This window comes from Piliocolobus tephrosceles, chromosome 2, assembly GCF_002776525.5.
Source record: "Piliocolobus tephrosceles isolate RC106 chromosome 2, ASM277652v3, whole genome shotgun sequence".
NCBI classification, from domain to species: domain Eukaryota; kingdom Metazoa; phylum Chordata; class Mammalia; order Primates; family Cercopithecidae; genus Piliocolobus; species Piliocolobus tephrosceles.
The window spans coordinates 119,549,909-119,574,897 of NC_045435.1; the positions used below are offsets into that span (position 1 = coordinate 119,549,909).

General features: G+C 37.6%; 1 protein-coding gene across 2 annotated transcripts in view; it reads right to left on the bottom strand.

Moving 5' to 3' along the window:
- Nucleotides 1-24,989, bottom strand: part of SERPINI1 (serpin family I member 1) — an 85,671-nt gene that overhangs the window by 31,947 nt on the left and 28,735 nt on the right. For both annotated transcript variants that reach the window (XM_023213501.2, XM_023213500.2), the window contains exons 2-3: nucleotides 1,454-1,721; nucleotides 231-461 (exon numbers count right to left, since the gene is read on the bottom strand). In XM_023213501.2, the coding sequence (XP_023069269.1) occupies nucleotides 231-461; nucleotides 1,454-1,703 (481 nt within the window). In that variant the 5' untranslated portion in view covers nucleotides 1,704-1,721. The remainder of the gene's footprint in view (nucleotides 1-230; nucleotides 462-1,453; nucleotides 1,722-24,989) is intronic.

Consider the following 24,989-nt stretch of genomic DNA (forward strand, 5'->3'; position numbering starts at 1 on the left):
GATTATCATTATCAAATTCTATATATGCCAAAAGATTTAACTTCTTTCTCAAATGTTCATTCATAACAATGTTTCTCAAATAGAACATAATCTATACAAAATTATTATTAGATATCCAACTAAATGCCCCAAACATTCAAAATGCAAAATGAGCAAGGGGGAAATACTTTCAGAAGTTAAAGACAGTTAAAACTAAGCTACTAGAGGAAGAAAGGATCCAAGTGACATACTGTTTGTGTTATTCTCCACCCACTTATTGATGTAGTTGGCCACGGCTACATTTTGACTGAAGTCCACATGATTTACTTCTGCATTAAAATATTTTTTCATCATTTGCAAAAACTCCTCATTGATATGAAATCCATTTTGCACAAACAAGGAATTGGCAATTTTCATCACATACTGGCTGTCTTTAGCAGTTACCATGTTAGAAAACTCCTTCAAGAAAGAAAATTCTTCACCTGAAAGATGAGAAAGGATAAGTTTATTTGCAGAACAAACACGGTGAAAGGTCAAGGAGAGTGGAGGAGCATTAAAGCACAGCAAGGGAGATTAACCGAACAGGCACCCAGGGGAAAAGTGCCAGGCTTTCCCCCACATTGATAGGGTCCAACACTTGTACTATTTCTAGATGTTCAAATTAACTTTTTGCAAGTTAATATCATCTACTGATATTATTTTTTATTTCATTGCTATTATGCTACAATCTATAGAGATTGTTTTCTTTCAAATTACTAGGTTACTTTGATTAAATTAGACTTCCTTTATACTATTAGAAACAAATATCTAGTTTAAAATTCAAGATCATCCTTTACATTTTACTCAGTAGACTTTTTAATTTTAAAACTAGAAAAGCCATTAGAAATTGTTTTAATTTTTAACTTTTTAATGTGCTAATTCACATGTATATCAGAGCATTAAAACAGAAATCAAACATCATGTCAAAGTGTTACAAAATATCATTAGGCTAGAAATTTCCCCCAAATCATAGAATTTTTATAATAAGATAACACTTCAAAAAAAATCTTGGATGCTATTTAAACAAAAGGATACTGCTGATTTTAAGCAATCATTTCTGATATTTTTAGCAAACTATGCTGTCTTTCTTTGTAGTACTCATCATATTTGTAATTTTTCATTTATTTGTGTGATAAATAGGTGCCTCTCCTTCTAAACTGAAAACTCCAGAATAATGTTTGCTTTTTTAAATCACAATGAGTTTATGTAAATCATAATAATTTTTAAAAGATGTAATTTCCTGAGATTCATTCAGCCAGAAATGGAACCAGGAATTAACATATTTCTTGGGTTTCCTAATCCTTCTAGGCATACCATTTCAATGAGATTATTTTTTACCCTGTGTAAATATTGCTGCATCTGGAATAAGAAGACAACATAACTGAGTTAAAGTCAAATTCAAATGTCTTGAGAAATCAAACCTGATCATTCTTACCATTTTTCAGGCTGTCATATCCCATTGAGTGGCGGATTTCTTTCTGGGTAGACCCTTGGGCCCCAAGTTCCATCATTCCCATTGCAAGAGCAATACTCAATGGAGAGAAGATAATATTTTCATCTTCACCAGTGGCTCTAAGACGATTATACATATTCACTGACAAGTCAGCAATGGCTTCCTCAGGGAAAGTGGCCCCTACAGTCATACTTTGCAGAACCAGCAAAGAGAAGAGTCCAAGGAGAGCCATATTGTAACAGTTTCAAGTCTAAAAAACAATAATTTACATATTAATTATTAGTTATCTCTATAACAGAAGTCTCATGGAAGGATATGTTGGGAGGTTCTACTTTTAAAAAGTCAATTAATAGTCAAATGAACAAATAAGACAGCTAAGTTCTGAGGATTCTCCCAGGAACAAGGCACCATGGTCCCCACCCTCATGGGGTTAAGAGTATGTATAGTTACTTATACAACAAGTAATTACAAGTCATGTTTGGTGAAACTAATTTATCAGTTTTTCATAGCCTTGCCAAATACGGTTTGATCATGACTTTGAATGGACTTACACTAGATTCCACTAAACTACATAGGTCTAGGACAAGTACAGTGAAAACCAAAAGATATTTACAGGGCTTAAGATGAACTAGCACAGCTAGGCATTTGAAAATGTCACTTCATCCATTTATAAAATAAATGCACCTTGCAGCTGGGTTACCAACTGGTGAGCAGAGATCAGACATACACCTGCCTCAAATCCCAGTTTATTCATTCCAGGTTGCAGAGCCCACAGGAAGTGGTAACCCAGAGAAGGAACAGACTCAGCACATCCTTGTATGATTGTTTCTCACATATTGGTTCCTATTGGGCAGGGAGGAGGAGCCCCCTACCAAAGTTGAGAATGAAACTGAATTCTTGCTACGACACACTCCATTTATATTCAGACTTATGTTACCATTTCAGCTTACACCAAACAAACTGGTATTTCTATTTAAATTAATATTTATAATGATCAGGCTCATCAGGTTCTTGAACCAAATTGAAGGGCATCAAGGCCACATTTTCTCTTGGAGAAAAAAAGCACCATCAGAGCCCAGATATCTCTGAATGACATCTCTGCTTCTTGGCGTGCCAGTGTTCCAGAAGCCCTGTCTTCCCACAGACAGCCTGACTTGTGCACACTGGGGACACGATTTCCTCTTTCCTTTGTATTCTCCCATTTTGTCACTGCAGGCATTTGGAAAGCTAAACTGTTTATTCATACAATTAAGTAACTTACTTGTTCTTAATCATTTAATAAAATCACTAAAACAACATGTAAAGTGATATTGAGCAAAAGCATTTGGAAAACTGTATTTTAATTATGGTCGAGCATTAATAAGTCCCCATTACTCAATTAACAGAGTACATACACATTTAACTGAAGAGCAGAGTGATTCCAACAGGCTTATGAATCAGAAGATCCTTATCAGTCCTGTAACATTTATTGGTAACTCCAATTACAGAGAACTGCCTGGTGACTTTGTAAGTCCTTCACATTTTAATGTTAGAAGCATCAGTTTTTTCATCTGAAAAGTTCCAAAGTCCTCTGCCCTCACCCCTTCACCCTCCTGCATTTGTATGCAAGTTTAAATAGTTATTGCTTGTTTAGGAAGGTAAGTCTCAGCCTCTTTGTAAATATGAACTCTCATCACCTCCGTTGCCAATGGGATGACGGCTAATGGGAGACGGAGTGCACTGCTGCAGGGCAGGCTCTGTCACTCATGCAGCATTGGGATAAAGTCAGCTGCCAAGAGCACAGCAGCCTTGCTAGTCTACTGATTTCAGCCACCTCTGGGGGGCTGCCACCACTTTGGCATTCTTACTTCCTTTTGTACTCCAGAGAACTCCAGGAAAAGGCAGAAGCTTTACTCGTGGTGATGCACGCAGTAGGTTTAAACAAACCTACTGTACTGCAAGTTGTATAAAAGTATAATACAATTACATACATACACAATACTCGATAATGATAATAAATGACTATTTTGCTGGTTTGTGTATTTACTATACCATACTTCTTATCATTAAAAAAAAATAGTAACTGTTAAACAGCCTCAGGCAGATCCTGCAGGAGCTATTCCAGAAGAAGGCACTGTTATCACAGGAGATGACAGCTCCATGGGTGTTATTGACCCTGAAGACCATCTAGTGGGATAAGATGTAGAGGTGGAAGACAGTGATGCTGATTATCCTGATCATGTGCAGGCCTCGGCGAATACGTGTGTTGGTGTCTTAGCTTTTAACAAAAATGTTTAAAAGTAAAAATATAAAAATAAAAAGTAGAAAATTAGAAAAAAGCTTATAGAATAAGGATACAAAGAAAGAAAATGCTTTTGTACAGCTGTACAATGTGTCTGTGTTTTAAGCTAAGTGTCGTTACACACTTACACACTTACTGAACGCAGCTTGCATGGGTAGAAGTTCTTTGGGTAAGTGAGTGAGTGAGAGGTAAGTGAATGATTCGTGATGCCTAGGACATTGCTGTACACTACCGGAGCTGGACGCAGTGGCATTACAAAACAGTCAAAAAGTTTTTTAAACATCTAAAGCTTTATAAAGTATAAAAGTTATAGTAAGTGAAGGTTAATTTATTATTGAAGACAGAAAGGCATTTTTAATACATTTAGTATAGCCAAAGTTTACGGTGTTTATAAATTCTATGGTTAACATACAGTAATGTTCTAGGCATCACATTCACTGACCACTCATTCACTGATTTACCCAGAAAACTTCTACCCATTGCAAGCTCCAAGTGTCCTTTACAGGTACATCATATTTTATTTTCTCCAAGTCCTTTTTTTTTGAGATGGAGTTTCACTCTTGTCACCTGGGCTGGAGTACAATGGTGCAACCTTGGCTCGCTGCAACTTCTGCCTCCTGGGTTTAAGCGATTCTCCTGCCTCAGCCTCCCGAGTAGCTGGGATTACAGGCATGGTCCTGGCTAATTTTTGTATTTTTAGTAGAGATAGGGTTTCACCATGTTTGCCAGACTGGTCTCGAACTCCGGACCTCGAGTGATCTAACCGCCTCAGCCTCCCAAAGTGCTGGGATTACAGGCGTGAGCCACCGTGCCTGGCTTACGGTGGCTCTTTAAGAAAATATATCTTTTTAAGAATGAGGAGAAGAATAAATCATCCCTGCAGGAAAATACATGCACGTGGATAGCAGAAAATTATATCCACCGGCCAGAATATTCAGTGACCTCGGGTTAAAAACCTCTGGTTTACAGCAGATGGTCAGATGGAAAAAAAAAAAAAAAAAAAGTAATGTTATATGGACCTGCAGCTCTGCTGGTTTTTCTTACTGGGGAAAACGGGATGTCAAAACCACAGATGTATCTTTGGGCTTCTAGACTCCTGGAAAGAGCTCCCATTGTGTTTGTGGGAGAGGGCTCTGCCAGGGCAGCGGGCAGCAGGCCACTGATGACACATTCTGCCAAGAAATTTGGACCATGTGGTTGTGAATTGTGGGAGCAGGCCCTGTCAGGGAACTCTTTCAGAGAGTTGAAATAACTGCTCTGGAAACACATGTGTCTATCCACAGTTAAGTGATCTTTCTTCCTTTTGAAGGCAAGATGTCCAGCTTGCAAGCAAAATTACTTCTGCTAGCCTGCTCCAGCCTCTCTGCTGCTGGTTGCTGGTTGCTAGCTCCCTCCTCTGCCTCTGCTGCCTCTGACTTCTCCTGAGTGTTGGGTAGTTATTTTTAGTTTCTAGGTTTTGGGCTGGGTGGGGGCTGGAGGGAGTGGTTTCCTTGTTCTACATTTTAAGTGTTGATATTCTCCACAGATCTAGTCCTGGCCCTTCTCTTTTCTTGGTTGTACACTTCTCACGCCCACTGGTGAACTCTCAAAACAAAGATATTTCAACTATTATATCTATTAAGATTATTCCCAAATAAGTAAAATTATAGCTCTGGCTTCATTTTTCTCTTAATTTCTGATATGCATTGTTAATTGTTCTTGGGATATTTATTCTTTGTCGCCTGCCAGCAGTTTGAATTCAAGGAGGCCCAAACAGGCCTCCTTATCTTTTCAAACCTACTCTTTTTTCTTTCAACGTAAAAGCATTTGACTCCCCTCCATCTCTTTTTCCCTCATGTTCCATTCATTGTCAAACACTCATTCCATGTTGCACCCTGGCACCTCTCCTGTTGATCATCCCATGGCCATTCCCATGGCCACGATGGCAGTTCTTCCTCTCAATGCATCTCAAGGACTATACCAATGGTTCTGGTTCCCAGCCACTCTCTGAACTGCTATTGCCCCTGCAATCCAACATATGCTGAGCCTCCAAATCAATTGTCTTGATACTCCTTATGACCAGCTTATTCCTATGTTTACAAAACCTCAGGAGTTCTCTCATCCCTGAAGACCAAAGCCCAAAATCTTTAGTCCTGAATATAACACAGCATTTGTACTGTGACCCAGCATAACTTTCTACTTACTACTTCTTCATGGATCCTGTAACTCTAGCCAGACTCCCTTTTGCATCAGATACACCAGAATTTTCCTCTCCTGTTACTGGCTTATATAGTTCTGTTTCTGAAACTAACCTAGCCCAAGTTCCATATGTTCAAATCCAAAGCATTTCTCCAGGTTCTGTTCTATTTTCATCTCCTTCATGAATACCCGCTTGGTTCTTCATTTAAAACAGCAACTTCCTCCCTCCTCTGAAATCCTGGCAAATTTCTATCTCTACCTCTCCAATAGCACATACCACTGCTTCCTTCTGTTACAGGTAATTTCATACATGGATCATCTCTTGTCCTAAGCTTTTTGAGGGCACAAATGGAAGGATATTCATCTTTCCATATCTTAGGATAATCAGAATGAGCACCTAATGAATTACACATAGTAGGTGCCAAATAAATATTTATTAAATTAATATAGTGTGACATGTAAAGGCCCATAATGCTGTATCAGAAGGAACAGCAAGAGAGCAAGAGTAATTGTCACTTCTAAATTATTGAGGCTAATTCACTTTTAGCCCAGGGGTAGTAGCTCAATTTTTTCTTCTCTTTGAAAAAGTGTTTCATCTTTCCAGCCCGACAAAGTGGTATCATCACCAATGACTGGACACGTAATATAATAACAAGTACACTACCTCGAACAATCGCAGAAGGTGGTACCAAAAGATTACAATATTAACATTAGTCTACAAAATGCTGGAGACCTACTATTAATCATAATAATCAATACATTTTCAAATGAGTTTGTATACTTTCACATAATTACTTTGGAGATTTATTATTTTTCTAGCTACTCTGTAAAGTGCCTTTACATAAAAATAACAAGGGGCTGCAGTACCAGAACAGTAGTAGATAGTGCTATGGTAGTAGAAAAGGTAGAAGTAGGTTAGCTATGAATAAATTACCTTTTTTTTTTTTTTTTTTGAGACGGAGTCTCGCTCTGTCGCCCAGGCCGGAGTGCAGTAGCGTGATCTCGGCTCACTACAAGCTCCGCCTCCCGGGTTCATGCCATTCTCCTGCCTCAGCCCCCCGAGTAGCTGGGACTACAGGCGCCCGCCATCTCCCCCAGCTAGTTTTTTGTATTTTTAGTAGAGACGGGGTTTCACCGTGTAGACCAGGGTGGTCTCGATCTCCTGACCTCGTGATCCACCCGTCTCGGCCTCCCAAAGTGCTGGGATTACAGGCTTGAGCCACCGTGCCCGGCCTCAAATTACCCTTATTTCTTGCATTTCTCTGCTTTGTTGCCAGTGGTAGATTAAGTTGCATATAAGTGCGTACGTGTATACTACTTTAGAAAACACTTCATTAAAACAAGGGAACTTCTTGTAATTGAGGTATGATGAATCACAAAACTGAAAGTCAGCATTACAAAAACAAGATAGTGTTTTTTAACTTACCTGGCAGTTCATCTAATTTATAAGGAGATTATTCATAAATGCATCTTGTTGCTTTTTTATAACCCAATTATTTTAAAATAATAAAAAATGGTTTCATAATTGTGAGTTGAGAAAAAGAGAGAGGTGCCCTTTGGTAGCTGAGAAAAATGCTTGAGGGAGGACCTTTCTCCATCAAAAAAAGAAAAAAGAAAAAAGCCACAAGAAATAACTAGGGAGAAATGCCTAACAAAAAGAACACTGTATTGGAAGTTCCCCTGCCTGTTAATTCTGACTTTTGTATGCAAAGGACTAGTAATTCCTTTAATCGAAAGAGCTGCTAAATTTTTGTTCTACTAATATATTGGGGTGGCAACAAAAAAATTTACAAAAATGATGCCTCTTATAATCATACAAAAGAATGAATACAATGATCGCATAAAAAATGAGTATTTCAACATGAAAATAAAACAATCCCTTGAAGTGGATATTTCTGAAATCATAAACATTCACTACTGTTTTTTTTTCATTTTGCCACAGATTGGTGAAAACTTTATTAGGGGTGTTTGGACAACTGGGAGTTTGGAAACCACTGCTTTAACTTTGGTTAATACTAGCTACCTTGGTGAAATCTGGAATAAGTTAAAGTTTCCAGGCCTTTGTTTCCTGATTTGCTAAGAGAAAGGCACAATTAGATCAGCAGCAATGAAGCCAGGAACTTTGTCAAAAAAACTTTTCAAAAAAAAAAGGGGGATCACACTTTGTGAAACAATCTGTATTTTAGAAATCTGTAATTTCACAAATTCCTCATGTATAGTGTTCCTTCCCTTTCCCAATTCTAATAAATCTTCTAATCTATGTCCAAAGAAATCAGCTGATCATCATACAGACAATTATGTGTCAGAGCTGTCATTTCCTGTGCATGTGCATAGCCTGGACAAGTGTGTACTTTAGGCTATTTGTTTATCCTTGTTCCCTCAGTTGAATTGTTTCCATTGGTCCTGCCTCTCACCGTAGAGTTTTCCTTAAACTTGGATGTAGACTTGTCCTCAATAGGACTGTACTGTGATGGCAGAACTGAACAGAAAAAGACTGTGTATGCAGAAGAGAATGAAGAGTACCAGAGGATGTAAATTTACTGTAAGTGATGCAAATAGTCATCACTCAAGAAATGAACCAAGTGATTCTCTTGTAAAATAACAATTAAATGTTTTACAGAGGACCCAATAATAGAAAACACATGCAAATAGAAAAATTTGTGCAAGTTAATAAATCTTTTGGCCTTGGGTTATTCAAAAGGATTGTCTGTTGGATGCCAACCAGCACAGTTAAAGGCAGAAGGATTTGTTAGTCTTTCAGAATAGATCACAGCATTTTCCAAGCTAGGAAAAGTGAATAACCCATGAATGCTATGCTGAGGACAACTGCTTAGGTGGTAAGCTATCAAAACCTTCCTTATAATTTTCAAAATTAGCTGTATAACCTCAAGTATATAATTAAATTGGAGTGTGTAGAAAGAGTAGGAGTATGAGGTGGATTATGTAGAAAATATCCCAGTATTCTTTGAAATGCTTTAAGATTACATTTTCAATCACAAAGCTGCTAAAAAGGTTTCAATCAGGAAATGCACTATGAAAGTATCATGTCATATGCATGATAAGTGATGGACAAAGTGATTCAGAAGAATGTTAAAAAGGTTTAAACTTGTTTACTGAGGGAATAATATGCCATGGTATGAACATAACTACATTTTCTAAAGAAGTATTTTATCCTTTTCAAATTTTCTTTCTTCTCCAAAAAACCATTACTAAATTGAGATGTCTCGTAAAGCCAATAAGCCAGAATCCATGAAATAAGGGACTACAAAGAGGTTCAATTCTGTAGTATTATCCATGAAATTATGATATAAATGATTTAATCCTTTCTCCTTTTTCTGTTTCTTTTGCCTCTCCCTCCACGTACCCAGCTTACTGTGACCTTTTCCATACACTCTTAACTTGGAGTTTGTAATAGGAGACATGTTCTTTTTTTCCGTACTATTGAATCAAACAAAAGGGAAAGCTCCTCAGATATCTTTCAAATAAGGTGAACTTGAGAAAATGGCCAGGTACATCAAAGGGGCATAACCATGGAAAGAGTAATATATGAAGAGTTAATTTAACAGAAAAAAAAATCATCAAAGACGGGAATGGGCCAAGATGATTACTGAATGTCTTCAATTATTAGGTATTATTGAAAACATACATTTCTAGGTTGTCTGACTCTATGTGTTTTGAAGTTTTCTTTGAACAATTTTACAACTCTTTATGTTGTAGAAAACTAGTCATGAGGCAAATGATTCTGGTCCATAATAATGCACAACATACATGTATAGTGGAATGCAATTGATTATTGCCCTGTGGATATATGCCAGTTTGCATCTATTAAGCAAATGTATTTTGGTATTTCTGATAGGTTTATATATTCATTTGCTTTTTGGATCCTTTCCTGAATTGGTTCTAATAGCTTACTGGTTATCTCATTAATTATTGAGCTAACAAAATCTTTGGTATGTGTTCGTTTTGCATTTGTATGAGAGTCAAGATTATAACCTTCTTAAAAATAATTATCGTTTAATTGGTTTAAAAAATTTTTAAGCTATAAATTTTTCTTTTAAAAATATGTATTTTCATAGAATAATCCAATAATTAGAGTAGGAAAGTACTGGAATATTAGCCTTTTCTTAATCACTAAACATTCCTTAATCATTGCTTGAATTTATACTGTATCAGTGATAGCCCAAAATTATTTGGTAGAACTCTGTAGGTTGGAATTACTGATCACATAGCAACTAGCACTGACCTGGCTGTGCTACAGGTGAAATTGCCTTTGCAGAGATTATAGTAGCAGGATAAATCTAACACAGCTGACATCATCTTACTTCTAACATCACAAGTTAACTGTCCTTGCTCATTTCTGGGCATAGGCCAACCAAACTATGAGAGAAATTTAGCTTGTGGTTTAACTTTAAAGCAATGATCGTAATAGTCTCTTCCCCAAACTAACTCCTTTCTTGTTTGGGAACTGAAACTGACTTCATAAAACTAATGAAAGGCCACAAGGTTAGAATTATGGTAAGGGCCTGAATTCTGCCAACCTATAAGCCTAGTTAACTGATAATCAGCCATTGTTCTCTAGCTTGCTTACTGTTCAGGAATCATGTAGCCAGAGGTCACAAGATTTGGAACTTTCCTAATTGCTCCTATAAATCACATCACTATTATCAGAATCTAAGATTTATCTTTGAGATATTTTTCAGAGTTTTGAATTCAGGTGGACCAACTGATGCCACCCAGATGAGTGACTCACACAAAGGAACTGACTCAACTGGTCCTGTGATCCCCACCCAGAGACTGACTCAGCTTCCAGAGACAGTTTGAATCTCCTACGATTTCATCCCCAACCAATCAACAAAACCCCTAGCTCCCTGCCCACCAAATTATCCTTACAAACCATAGCCTTTGAGATCTCAGGAAGGCAAATTTGAGAAATATCTCCTGTTCTACTGCTCAGCAGCCTTGTGATAATTAAAATTCTTTCTCTGCTGCAACAGTGTTGTCTTAGTATATTGGCTTTATCTGTGCAGCAGGCCAGAACCCGTTGGGCTGTAACACAGGTCTAAAATTCTTGGTTATTTTACATGCATCCAAGAGTACAGTTGGGCCTGATGACTTGCTCATTTGGGGACTAACAAGTTGTCTTAGTCTGTTTTCTGTTGCTATAATAGAATAACCACAGACTGGGTAATATATAAGGAAGAGAAGTTTATTTGGCAAATGATTCTGAATGCTGGGAAGTCCAAGAGCATAGCACCAGCATTGGATGAGGGTCATCCCATTGTAGAAGGCTGAAAGGTAAAAAGGCAAGAGAAGATGAGAGAAGGCAGTATGAAGAGGAAAAGGAGACCAAACTCCTATAATAACCAGCCCATTCCCATGATAACAGCATCAATCCATCCACGAGGGCAGAGCCCTCATAGTCCAATAACCTCCAAAGCCCCACCTCTTAACATTGTTACAGTGGCAATCAAGTTTCCAACACATACACTTTTGGAGGGCACATTCAAACTGTAAAACAATCTAGTCCTAGAAATGTTTGGAAACAACTAAGAGAATATGCAGTGCCAACACTCCCTAGAATTTCTAAAGTACTTTCTTACATATTTAATATGTTACATTTGAATTCCTCAGCATCGAGAGAAGGGTAGTTGAAATGAAGATGAACTGTGACTAAGAAGAGAAGACTCCCTTTCTTTAGCAGTGCCTGAGACTTCCAAAAAGCTTTGGGGCTTTCCCCAGGAGCTTCCCTGGACCACAACATCACCTATGTAGTGGGAGATAGAGGATGTAAACCTCCAGGAATATTTCACAACCACAATAACTTCTCATGAAATTGTTTTGACTCAGTAAATACATGTTGAATAAATAAGTCTCTGGTCAATTCTTTTCCCATCTTAGGTCATAAGAAATTTTTTAAATTAAAAGCAAAAATACTTGAATATTTTGTGTCCTTTTAGAAGTTAATATCAATAAAGAAAAAAATATTCATGAAATTGTCAAAGATGATAAGGAGGACTGTTCAAGAGGGACTACTGCAGTGGGGGTTTTGCAGCAGTAGAGAGAGATCAGGTTTAACTCCAAATACCAAGACAAGTGGGAATTTATAGCCAACGAGCAGAGTGGATGTCAGTGGATGGAAAGTTACTAAGAGGAAAGATCAGGAATAAGGGGGACCATACCTAAACTGACCTGACAGGATTCTTGGTGAAGGCAGGCCAGAGTGATAAGACATGGAGGATGATGGAGGTAGGATGGGCAAGATGAAGAATTTTATCACATATCAGGACTAGGGGATTCTTGCTACAATGACTCAGCAGGATTCTTTTTTTTTTTTTTTGTATTTTTTTTTTTTTTAGTAGAGACGGGGTTTCACTGTGTTAGCCAGGCTGGTCTCAATCTCCTGACCTCGTGATCCGCCCATCTCGGCCTCCCAAAGTGCTGGGATTACAGGCTTGAGCTACCTCGCCCGGCCCTCAGCAGGATTCTTACTAAAACTGGACCAAGTAGGACAAGGACAGAGTCTGAGGTCAGGGCCTAGTTGAGAAGAGAGTTCAGAGGAGTCTGACTCAAGTTCAGTCAAGGAAATAGTCTTTGCTAGTGTTGTCTAATAGAACTTTCCGTGCTCACAGAAATAATACATATGTGTGCTTCTCCAGTGAGATAGCCGGCAGCCACTTTTGGCTATTGAGTTCTTGCAATTTGACTAGTGAAATCAAGGAACTTATCTTTTAATTTGATTAATCAAATAGCCACATGTGGCTAGTGCCTACTGCATTAAACAGTACAGACATCGCTAGAAGTAGGCTAAAAAGATCAACTTTTCCTAACATTGGTTCTTGACCAAAGAGCCCATAATTCCAGTGTTTAAAACAAAAGTGGAGAAAAATTAGTAGCATTATTCCCACAAAACATGTGTCCTTAGTATTTAAAAACAAATTCCCTTTCTTCAGGAGATCTCAAATGATAAAAAGCCTCCATTTAGAATTCCAAAGGCTTTTGGTTAAAAGCCTGGGGAGAGCAAAATCAATCAATGCCAACAAAACCCAGTGAGCTGGCAGGTCCCCAGCCCTCCTGGAAATATGATTTGGGCTTTCCATAAAATGTAATGGATAATTCTCTTTGGCATAATTGGGGAGAATTTGTACTTGCCAATGAATGACTTCTTTTGGATTAATGTCAGGAGAGCTAAACAAGTGACACACAAGCCCTAAGACAAAACTCAGCAAGTAGTTTCAGAGAGATGGGTAAAAAGTCATCATCAATCAAGGTTGCATGTGGCCCAAGGCCATTGTGGAACCAAGCCAGGCATTAATGGTCTTAACTTACCCATTAATGCTTTAAGAAATCCCTACTGTTTGATCTCTTCCCTAGACAGTGGGCTTGCCTGTTTACAAGACTGTGGAACATTCATGCTGGAAACACCTTGTAAGGCCTCCCCCATTTTGTAGGTGAGAAAAGAGTATTTTTACTGAACAATTTCTTGTACAAAAAGGATGTTTAATGAGTGAAAGACTTACATATTAATGCAATACTTAGAATTGCATTCACTCCATTCCTTCATTCATTCAATAAATATGTATTCTTGCCAGCTATGTGCCAGCCCCTGCGCTAGGTGCTAGGGATACAGAAAAAACAGGATGAAAAAAGCAACCCACCTTTGTGGTATTTTTCTTCATCTACTAGGTCTACATTGTTCAAGGAGATATTCAGCTTTTCATGCAGAATTTTTAAAAAATTACATTTTCTAATTTTTTATTATTAAAATGTTTTTGTGTAACAAAATTTTAAAAGTTGGCTGTGTCCCTGAAAGTCTAAAAATACCCAGATATAAAGTTGCTTCCCAATTGTTTTGCTAATAAAGAAAGCTGTAGAATGACTCATCCTCTAATCATTCATGTGTTAAAGTCGGTGAAACCCATCTCCACTAAAAATACACAAATTAGTTGAGTGTGATGGCAGGTGTCTGTAATCCCAGGTACTCTGGAGGCTGAGGCAAGAGAACTGTCTGAAACCAGGAGGCGGAGGTTGCAGTGAGCTGAGACTGCACCATTGCACTGCAGGCTGAGCAAAAGAGCGAGGCTCCGTCTCAAAAAAAAAAAATAAAATAAAATAATAATAATAATAATCAAGTGACACTTCACTGTAACCTGAAGGGCTGAGAAATCAGGTAAAATTTTCAGAGAAGTTATTTAGAACACACACTTAAAATTTGCACAGACTTTTAGAGCATTCAAAGACAGTTTTAAACTTATCTTGATAATGAACAGTCAGAACTGGAAATATGTTATTATAATATAATAATATCCTGATAGAGGACAGCAAGATATAGGGCTGTTCGTCATACGTACACATCAAAGCCTCCCATATCAAATGGTATTTGTGTTATATTTGTAGATTGTTTTTGTCCTTTTTTGCTTTTTTGGATTCTGGGTCTCTCTCCACTACAATGTCAGCCTCACAACTGTTATTTTATTCCTTTAGCTTTAGTCTCTTGTACTTTATAACAGTGGCCCCCAACCTTTTGGGTACGAGGCACAGGTTTTGTGGAAGACAATTTTTCAATGGACAGGGGTGAGGGGAGGGTTGGGGATGAAACTGCTCCACCTCAGATCATCAGGCATTAGTTAGATTCTCATAAGGAGTGCACAACCTAGATCCCTCACATGCACAGTTGACAATAGGGTTCAGGCTCCTATGAGAATCTAATGCTGCTGCTGATCTGACAGGAGGTGGAGCTCAGGTGGTAATGCTCACTCGCCCACCATTCACCTCCTGCTGTGCAGCCTGGTTCCTAACAGATCACTGACCAGTACAGGTCCATGGCCCAGGGATTGGGGACCTCTGCTTTATAAGATCAGGTATGAGGTTTCAGAACATCCCTAAACTCTCTTGAGGTGAAATGTATAGGTTCACTTTGCTGCAGTAGCTACTGAAGTCATGCAGATATACTTTTATCTTGGCTACTAATCATAATTTTCTCAAGATCTGAGGGCCCTTTTAGTAAGGTGAATTAGGCTAATGGGATTCTGACACCAATGCAAACAAGGAAGAATACTATTATTAACTTGAATCTCATGAAGTTGTCATTTTTATACATCACAGTGGTCAAATATTGGCAACCTCATATGCCTCAATCTGCTAGTTACTGAGCATTAACTGTGTGCCAAGCTGAAGATAAGAACTTTCATATGTTGTTTTGCTACTTTATATTTCATAGAGTTATCATGTTTTAAAAAATGTATACTAATTTAGATATCTGGAAAAAATCTTTATTATTTCCTCTAAGAACTTTTAAAAAAAATCTTGTGGTAAAAATGCTAGAAATTGACAGAAGAAATCTCTAACTGATATGCAACACCAACCTAAGTTAAGTGGCTCTTTCTTAATGACAAAAATACTTGTGGCTCACACTTTTTTACCCTGGGGAAATTAAGTTACGTACCTTACTTTATAAACAGTCTTTTTCAGGACTATAGACTGTGGTGAAAGTCAAAGTAAGAAAGAATGTATCAAAACTAATTTTACTGTTTTGTTTTTTAAAACTCCCATAAACTTAAAAAATTTTTCCTGACATTGACTAACACTGCTAATGCTATCTGAAAATACCTGCCTGTTAATTCTATTTATAAACCTGCCACACACATTGTAATAGGGGTGTTTCTAAAAGAAACTTTGGTTTCCTGTTCATCAGTGTGAATTACTGAAAAGACAACTTGTAATTTTTATTGCAGAGTGTGGGCAAACAACTAAAACATAAGTAGATTTTAAAAAGGCTCTATCAAATTATTCTAGTTTCATTTGCTTGTAATTTTTGGAACATTTATAATATAGTAACATCTTTAGGAAGCATGTAGAAAGATGTTCAAGGAAATCAGCCAATGTTAATGTTGGTGTAGGTGAAAAAAAAAAAACGTAGCAGGAATATTGTACTTCTTCACAAGGCACTTAAAATAGTAAATCGACCACTCTTATTTTCAGAGATCTCGAGAGAAATGGATTTAATTTATTTTTCTGAATCAAATCCAAGTTTAACAGTCCTCACTAACAAGAAACTGTCTCTTATCAAGCTCCTTACATAGCAGTTTAAAGTTTTTCCCATCATTGGACAGGTAGAATGGGAAGGGTAATTAATGGATCTTACATTGTGAGCAATGGCATTCACTGCCCTGGTACAGTTAGGATGTTCCCTCTCCTTAGGTAACCACTGAAAGTTCTAAGAACAGTCATGATGAAATAAATGCAGGCAAATATGTTGGAGTCTTCTTGTTTTTTAACTTTTGATTTGCTTCTTGTCTTAAGCACTACCAAAAGTTACAGTTAGTTGTATCAGATAAACTTCAGAGAAATACATATATACATAGAGAGAGAGAGAGAGCGAGAGAGCGCACGCGAGAGAGTCTCAAGATGCTGCCCAGGCTGGAATACAATGGCTATTCAAGCAATTTTCCTGCCTCATCTTCCTGAGCAGCTGATACAATAGGTATACTCCACTGCACTTGAATTTCAGAGAATATTTTACTAACTGCAAGGTATGTGTCAGAGACTGTCATGGAGATAAGATGTGTCCATAAATGAACTAGAATAAAATAAGACAATTCTCCTGACTTAACTTTTTAAAAATACAGACAATTAGCTCTGCAGAGAATGACTACATGATGGACATCGCGTTGCCATGAGCATCATAGATTTTTACTCTGTAACAGATCTATATAGCTATATTTGAATACACAATTTTAAAATCCCAATAAGAAAAGCAATATGAGGCAAAGCTCAACTTGAGATAAGTGCAAGACAGGCTACCCAAATAAGATGGGATATACTGTCATATTTCCTCACTTCTAGTATTGCTTATAGGATTTTATAGGTGAGTGGCTGGCAGGTAAAAGATCTAGAGAATTGTTAATAACATTCAGGAATATGATAGAAATATCTAAGCTTCAAAATGAAAAGAGAAGTTTCTTCCCTAAAGTATATCCTTTGACCTCAATTTTCTCCCCAAGGATCATTGATTCATAGATCTGTGGAGATGGAATAATAATATAATGAACCAAATACCTAGACATATATAGGTAGATGGAGGCAACCTCATTTGTAGATTAAGAAACTGAAACCTATTAAGTTGAAGATACTTTATCATGTTCACACAGTTTATTAAAGAGTGAAGAGGGGATCTGAACTTTCATCTGAAGACTTCAAGTCTTGTACTATGTCATTATGCCATGCTGCCCGTGTTGGATGGCATTTAGAGGTCATCAGGTTCACTTCTGTTAATGGAACGCAGGAATTCACCATAAAAGACCGACTCTGCTAAATTCCATGTGTGCGTGCGCGCGCGCGCACACACACACACACACACACACAGCTGTCCATCTAGTTTTAAGCTGGCTTACTTGCTGGCAAGGTATTCCTTAAATGTGGATGACATTTAACATATCGGTCCTACTTGTGCCAAATAATTCTACAACAGGTCTCAAACATAAAATATATTTATTGGGAAATTAATCTACCATTTATTTCATTACAGTACTTAAATGTTTTTAACTAAAAAAAGTTAAACAGGTGAAACATGCACAGAGCACAAATGCAAAAGTTATAAAAAGGTATATAGTGAAGATTCTCTTCCCCACACTCCCTTGTCCCTTAGCCAGTTTCCCTTGGTGGAACCAACCAAAGTTATCTTCTAGAGATATCTTATGTATATACAGTATATGTATTGCCACTTTTCTTACAGAAATAATAACATAATGTACATTCATATACACTTACATTTTTACTTTTCATTTAACAGCATATGCTGGATACTATTTCCTAGCATTACATAAAGAATTTTCTCATTTTTAAAAATCAGCTTTATAACATTTCACTGTATTTATTTAATTAGTCTTCTACCAATGGGAATTTAGATTACCGCAATCTTACCATAATAAATAATGCCACAACAAGTAATTTCAGATGTATAGCATTTCACAGGTGGGCAATTATGTCCACAGGATAAATTCTGAGGAGTTAAATTGTTGGGTCAAAAGATACAAGTACTTAAAACTTTCATAAATACTGTCAAATTGCCCTCTACAGAGGTTATATTATTTAAAATCCTAAAAATATACTCAAACAGAAATAAGAAGGATCTATACAAAAGAACAGATAAAATGCTTTTGAGGAATAAACACGAAAAATACTAGAATCCTTCATCTTTTAAATAGTATTCTTAGCAAAACAAGGAAAGATTAATATGTTCAACAACACAATGAGGGTACATCAGCAAGGTCCAGATGGTGGGAAAATGTACAGGACAGTTGATCAGTTTCAACAAACATAACATAGAAATAAAGGTCAGTGAGAGCTGGAGAAACAGGGAGACAGACGGCTTAAGAGATTTGAGATGCACATCAACAAATTACAATGCCTGGGCTTTATTTTACAGTTGAAAAAATTTGTAAAAGTCATTTATAGTAATTACGAGACAACTGAGGGAAAAGACTAGAATAAGTGGAAATTGATACCTTATTCTTCAATAGGAATATGCAATATTTAAAAGATGTTGGTTCTCTCTATATTATACTATACATTTAACAAAATTTCAATAGAAATAGCAGCTTTTAAAAAATTAAGACTAGTTAATTTTAAAGTTTATGTAGAAAAAATTAAGAATACCAAAGAAAATTTTGAGGAATAAAAACAGTGATAAGGTACTAAAATGCATTAAAAAGCTACAATAATTAAAATAAGGTGGTTCAAAATATAACTTACTATATTATAAGACTTGGCACTTAAAATCAGTGTTAAAAGAGATTATTCAGTAAATAATAACTGGTGTTGGGAGAACAGGATATTTTTGTGTTAAATCAATAAAGAAGATTACTTTGTACTTCAAATCAAAATAAATTCCAGAAAGATCAGACTTTAAAAGTAAACAATGAAACTTAAAAGTTCCAGGAAAAAGTCATGAACTTTTTTTAAACATATACTTTAAAAACATATATTCATATGTAAATATATACATACACATATTTGTACATATCTTTTCCATATATACACAAACATACATATATGTGTGCATATATATGCATATGTTACATCTAAATATAAAATGTTGAATTAGAGAAGGCCCAAGTGTGACAAAGACCTAGGCACCATTAAAAAAAGAAAGTAAACATGCCTATGTTAAAATAAAAATAATCCACAGCCAAAAAAAGCCATGTAACTACAGTCAAGAGACAAATGAAAAACTGAAAAATCTTAAATCACAGACAAAAGAATAATTTCCCTACTCTACAAAGAACTTTTATAAATTAAAAAAAAATCAACAAAAATTCTGTGGAAAAATGGGCAAAGGATATGAATAAATACTTCATCAAAAAGATACTACAAATGGCTTTGAAGCATGTGAAAACATCATCAAATTTTTCAATAATTATTAATTAAAATAAACTACACTGAGATACCATTAGTCACTTAATAGACTGATAATAATAATATTAAAGGTCACACTCTTAATATTAGAGAATGACTCTAAGGCATGACTTTTAAAAAATGAACTGGGACAGAAAAGCAGTCACCTCTTAAAAGTTGTAGAATATAATCTTTAGGGTTGGGGTTTTATGGTTCTATCTCGCTTATACAAAGGTCACAATATTAGATGATTTCTCTTATCCAGAATGCAACTGATAAACTAGAATAATCAAAAACTTTAAGATATTTAAATAGTCAAAAATAAAAATCCATAAAGATACATATTTTGTATCAAAGTCTGTATAGTTAACTCAAAGGGGCAGGAGTATGTAATCCCTACCCTAGAATGTTTAATTTTATTTTATGTATGATCTTAATATACATCAACATTTTGTTTTGGTTTCCTATCTTTGGCAATGAAAAGAACAAAATTAGGGCCAGGCACCGTGGCTCATGACTGTAATCCCAGCACTTTGAGAGGTTGAGGCGGGCAGATCACAAGGTCAAGAGATCGAGACCATCCTGTCCAACATGGTGAAACCCTGTCTCTACTAAAAATACAAAAATTAGCTGAGTGTGGTGGCGTGCACCTGTAGTCCCAGCTACTCGGGAGGCTGAGACAGGAGAATTGCTTGAACCTGGGAGGGAGAGGTTGCAGTGATCTGAGATCACACCACTGCACTCTAGCCTGGTGACAGAGCCACACTCCACCTCAAAACAAACAAACAAACAAAAGAACAAAATTAGAGGGAGGGGTTCCTGGAATCAGGCATACTGACTTCAGGAAGAAGCCATAAAAAAAGCTGGTCTGCAGCAAATGAAAATCTCGGCAGACCTCAAATAAAGCCTTAAAGTCTAGGATCTTTACTATAAGCATATTTCCTACATGGATCACGGTATTAATGCAGCAGCCAGTGCTGGATACTCATGATGATGCCCTTCAACCATCTCAAAAAGAGTAACCTATTCTATTCAGTAGGATATCCAGGGATGTGCATAATATGTGTTAAATTCCATAAGCCATCTGAAACACAAAATTGGAATATTCAACAGGATACATTTCAGTTTTCTAGAAAACTCAAATACACAGAAAAACAAATTTCTTTGTGGCTGCAGCTGTATTACGATAGTGTAAAAGACAAATAAATGCATGATCACTGATGTGCTTTTGTTTTTAACCCACAAGTCAGATTTTTCAGCCTTCATCAATTTTGAATTGAGAACAGCTGTACCTCAGAGATATTGCTGGTTTGGATCCAGGTCGCCACAATAAAGTTACTAACACAATAAAGTGAGTTATATGAACTTTTTGGTTTTCCAGTGCATATAAAAGCTATGCTTACACTCTACTGTAGTCCATTAAGTGTGCAATAAATAGCATTATGTCTAGAAAAAAAGGGCACATACCTTAATGTAAAAATATTTTATTGCTGAAAAATGCTAATGATCATTTGAGCCATCAGCAAGTCATAAGCTTTTTGTTGGTGGAGGGTCTTACCTTGATGTTGATGGCTGCTCACTGATGAGGCTGGTGGTTGCTGAAGGTTTGGGTGGTTTTGGCAATTTCTTAAAATAAGACTATAATGAAGTTTGCCACATCTATGGACTCTCACAAAATACTTCTTCTGTATCATGCAATGCTGTTTGATAGCATTCTACCCACAGTAGAACTTCTTTCAAAATTGGAGTCAGTCCTCTCAAATCCTACCATTGCTTTATCAACTGAGTTTTTGTAATAGTCTAAATTCTTGCTTACAGCATTGTAAACATTGTTCAATATTGTTCATAGCATCTTCACCACGAGTAGATTCCATCTCCAAAAAGCCATTTCCTTTGCTCATCCATAAGAAGCAATGCCTCATCCATTCAAATTTGATCATCAGATTGCAGAAATTCAGTTATATCTTCAGGCTACAATTCAAGTTCTCTTGTTATTTCTTTCATATCCACAGTTACTTCCTCCACTGAAGACTTCAATGAACCCCTCAAAATCATCCATGAGGGTTGCAATCAGTTTATTCCAAACTCTCATGAATGTTGACACTTTTTCTCCCATGAATCACAAATGTTCTTTACAAAAAAGATAACTTTTTTTTTTTTCAAATGATATCACTAAATGATGCCATTCTAGTGAATTCTTTCCAGAAAAATTTCAATTTACTTTGCCCAGATCTAAGAGAGGAATCACTATCTATGGCAGCTATAACCTTACAAAATATATTCTTAAATAATAAGAATTGAAAGTCAAAATTATTCCTTGATCCATGGTTTGCAGAGTGGGTGCTAGGTTAGTAGGCATGAAGACAACATTAATCTCCATGTACATTTCCATCAGAGCTCTTGGGTGATCAGGTACATTGTCAACAAGCAGTAATATTTTGAAAGGAACCTCTTTTTCCAAGCAGTAGGTCTCAACAATGAGCTTAAAATAATCACTAAGTCATGCTGCAAAACAGATGTGCTGTCATTCAGGTTGTGTTGTTCCATTTATAGAGCATAGGCAGAGTAGATTTAGCATAATTCTTAAGTGCCCTAAGATTCTCCAAATGGTAAACAAGCATTGGCTCCAACTTAAAGTCACCAGCTGCATTTAGCTGATGAGAGAGTCAGCCTGTCCTTTGAAGCTTTAAAGTCAGACATTGACTTTCTCTCTCCAGCTATGAAAGTCCTAGATGGCATTGTCTTACAGTATAAGGGTGTTTCATTGACAGTGAAAATATGTTGTTTAGTGAAGCCACCTTCATCAGTCATCTTAGCTAAATCTTCTGGATAACTTGCTGCAGCTTCTCCATCAGCACTTGCTGCAGCTTCTCCATCAGCACTTGCTGCTTCTTCATACACTTTTACATTATAGAGATGGCTTCCTGTCTTAAACCTCATGAACTGACCTCTGCTAGCTTCAATCTTTTCTTCTGAAACCTCTTCACTTCTCTCAGCCTTCATAGAATTTAGTAGGTAGGCTATTGCTCTGGATTAGGCTTTGATTTAAAGGAATTTTATGGCTTGTTTGATCTATCTAGACCACTAAAACTTTCTCCATATAAGCAATAGGCCTGTTTAACCTTCTTATCATTCATGTGTTCACTGTGTTCACTGGAGTAGCATTTTTAATTAAGTTACTTCAGGATTTTTTTCTTTGCATTCACAGCTTGGCTTGCTCCTTGGCACAGGAGGCCTAGCTTTTGCCCTATCTCAGCTTTTAACATGCCTTCCTCACTGATATGGTTTGGCTCTGTGTCCCCACCCAAATCTCAAGCTCCTGTAATTCCCACGTGCTGTGGGAGAGACCCAGTGGGAGATAACTGAATCATGGGGTTGGGTCTTTCTGATGCTGTTCTCATGATACTGAATAAATCTCAAGCGATCTGATGGTTTCAAAAATGGGCATTCCCCTGCACAAGCTCTCTCTCTCTTTGCCTGCTGCCATCCACATAAGATGTGACTTCCTCACCTTGCCTTCTGCCATGATTGTGAAGCCTCTCAAGTCATGTGGGACTGTAAGTCCAATAAATCTTTTTTTTTTTTTTTTTTTTGTAAATTGCCCAGTCTTGGGTATGTATTTACCAGCAGCATGAAAATGAACTAATACAGTAAATTGGTACCACTAGAGTGGGGCATTGCTGAAAAGATACCCAAAAATGTGGAAGCAACTTTGCAACTGGGTAACAGGCAGAGGTTGGAAGAGTTTGGAGGGCTCAGAACAAGACAGGAAAGCGTGGGAAAGTTTGGAACTTCCTAGAGACTTGATGAATGGTTTTGACAAAAATGCTGATAGTGATGTGAACAATAAGATCTAGGCTGAGGTGGTCTCAGATGGAGATGAGGAGCCTATTGGGAACTGGAGCAAAGGTGACTCTTGTTATGTTTTAGCAAAGAGACTGGTGGCATTTTGCCCCTGCCCCTGACAGAGGAAATTTCTAAGCAGCAAAGCATTCAAAAATTGACTAGGGTGCTGTTAAAGGCATTCAGTTTTATAAGAGAAGCAGAGTATAAAAGTTCAGAAAATTTGCAGCCTGACAATGCTATAGAAAAGAAAATCCCATTTTCTGAAGAGAAATTAAAGCCAGCTGAAGAAATATGCATAAGTAACAAGCAGCTGAATGTTATCCCAAAGACAATAGGGAAAATGTCTCCAGGACATGTCAGAGACTTTTGTGGCAGCCGCTCCCATTACAGGCCCAGAGGCCTAGGAGGAAAAAGTGGTTTCATGGGCTGGGCCCAGGACCCTGTGCTGTGTGCAGCCTAGGGTCTTGGTGCCCTGCATCCCAGTTGCCCCAGTTGTGGCTGAAAGGGGCCAATGTAGAGCTTGGGCTGTGGCTTCAGAGGGTGCAAGCTTCAAGCTTTGGCAGCTACCATGTGGTGTTGAGACTGTGAGTGCACAGAAGTCAGTAATTGAGACTTTGGAACCTCCACCTAGATTTCAGAAGATGTATGCAAATGCCTGATTGCCCAGGCAGAAGTTTGCTGCAGGGGTGGACTCTCATGCAGCACCTCTGTTAGGGTAATGTGGAAGGGAATTGTGGGGTCGGAGCCCCCACACAGAGTCCCTACCGGAGCATTGTCTAGTAGTTGTGTGAGGAAAGGGCCACTCTCCACCAGACCCCAGAATGGTAGATGCTCTGATAGCTTGTACCATGTGCCTAGAAAAGCCACAGACAATCAAAGTTAGCCTGTGAAGGCAGCTAGGAGGGAGGCTGTACCCTGCAAAGCCACAGGGGTGGAGCTGCCCAAGACTATGAGAACCTAACTCTTGCATCAGTGTGACCTGGATGTGAGACATGAAATCAAAGGAGATCATTTTGGAGCTTTAAGATTTGACTGCCCTGCTGGATTTCAGACTTGCATGGTTCCTGTAGCCCTTTTGTTTTGGCCAATCTCTTCCATTTGCAACAGCTGTATTTACCCAATGCCTGTACCCCCACTGTATCTAGGAAGTAACTAACCTGCTTTTGATTTTACAAGCTCATAGGTAGAAGGGACTTGCCTTGTCTCAGATGAGACTTTGGACCGTGGACTTTTGAGTTAATGCTGAAATGAGTTAAGACTTTGAAGGACTGTTGGGAAGACATGATTAGTTTTGAAATGTTAGGATATCAGATTTGGGAGGAGCCAGAAGTGGAATAACATGATATGGCTGTGTCCCCACCTAAATCTCATCTTGAATTCCCATGTGTTGTGGGAGGGACCTGGTAGGAGGTAATTGAACCATGGTGGCAAGTCTTTCCAATGCTGTTCTCATGAATATGTGTCATGAGATCTGATGGTTTTAAAAAGAGGAGTTCCCCTGCACAAGCTCTTTCTCTCTCTGCCTGCTGCCATCCATGTAAGATATGACTTGCTCCTCCTTACCTTCCACCATGATTGTGAGGCCTCCCCAGCCATGTGGAACTGTAAGTCCATTAAACCCTTTTCCTGTATAAATTTGGGTATAAATTGATCAGCTGCATGAAAACAAACTAATACAAATGTGCTTGGCTTGATAATCACAGCAGTCAGCACCATCTGTTGATTGCTGTCCTCAGTGCCTATGGCAGGAAGGCTCTCTGTGGTCAGTTTTCTTTTTGGCTGTGGCTCTCTTGCTGTTCCTTACTTTTTAGCCATTATAAT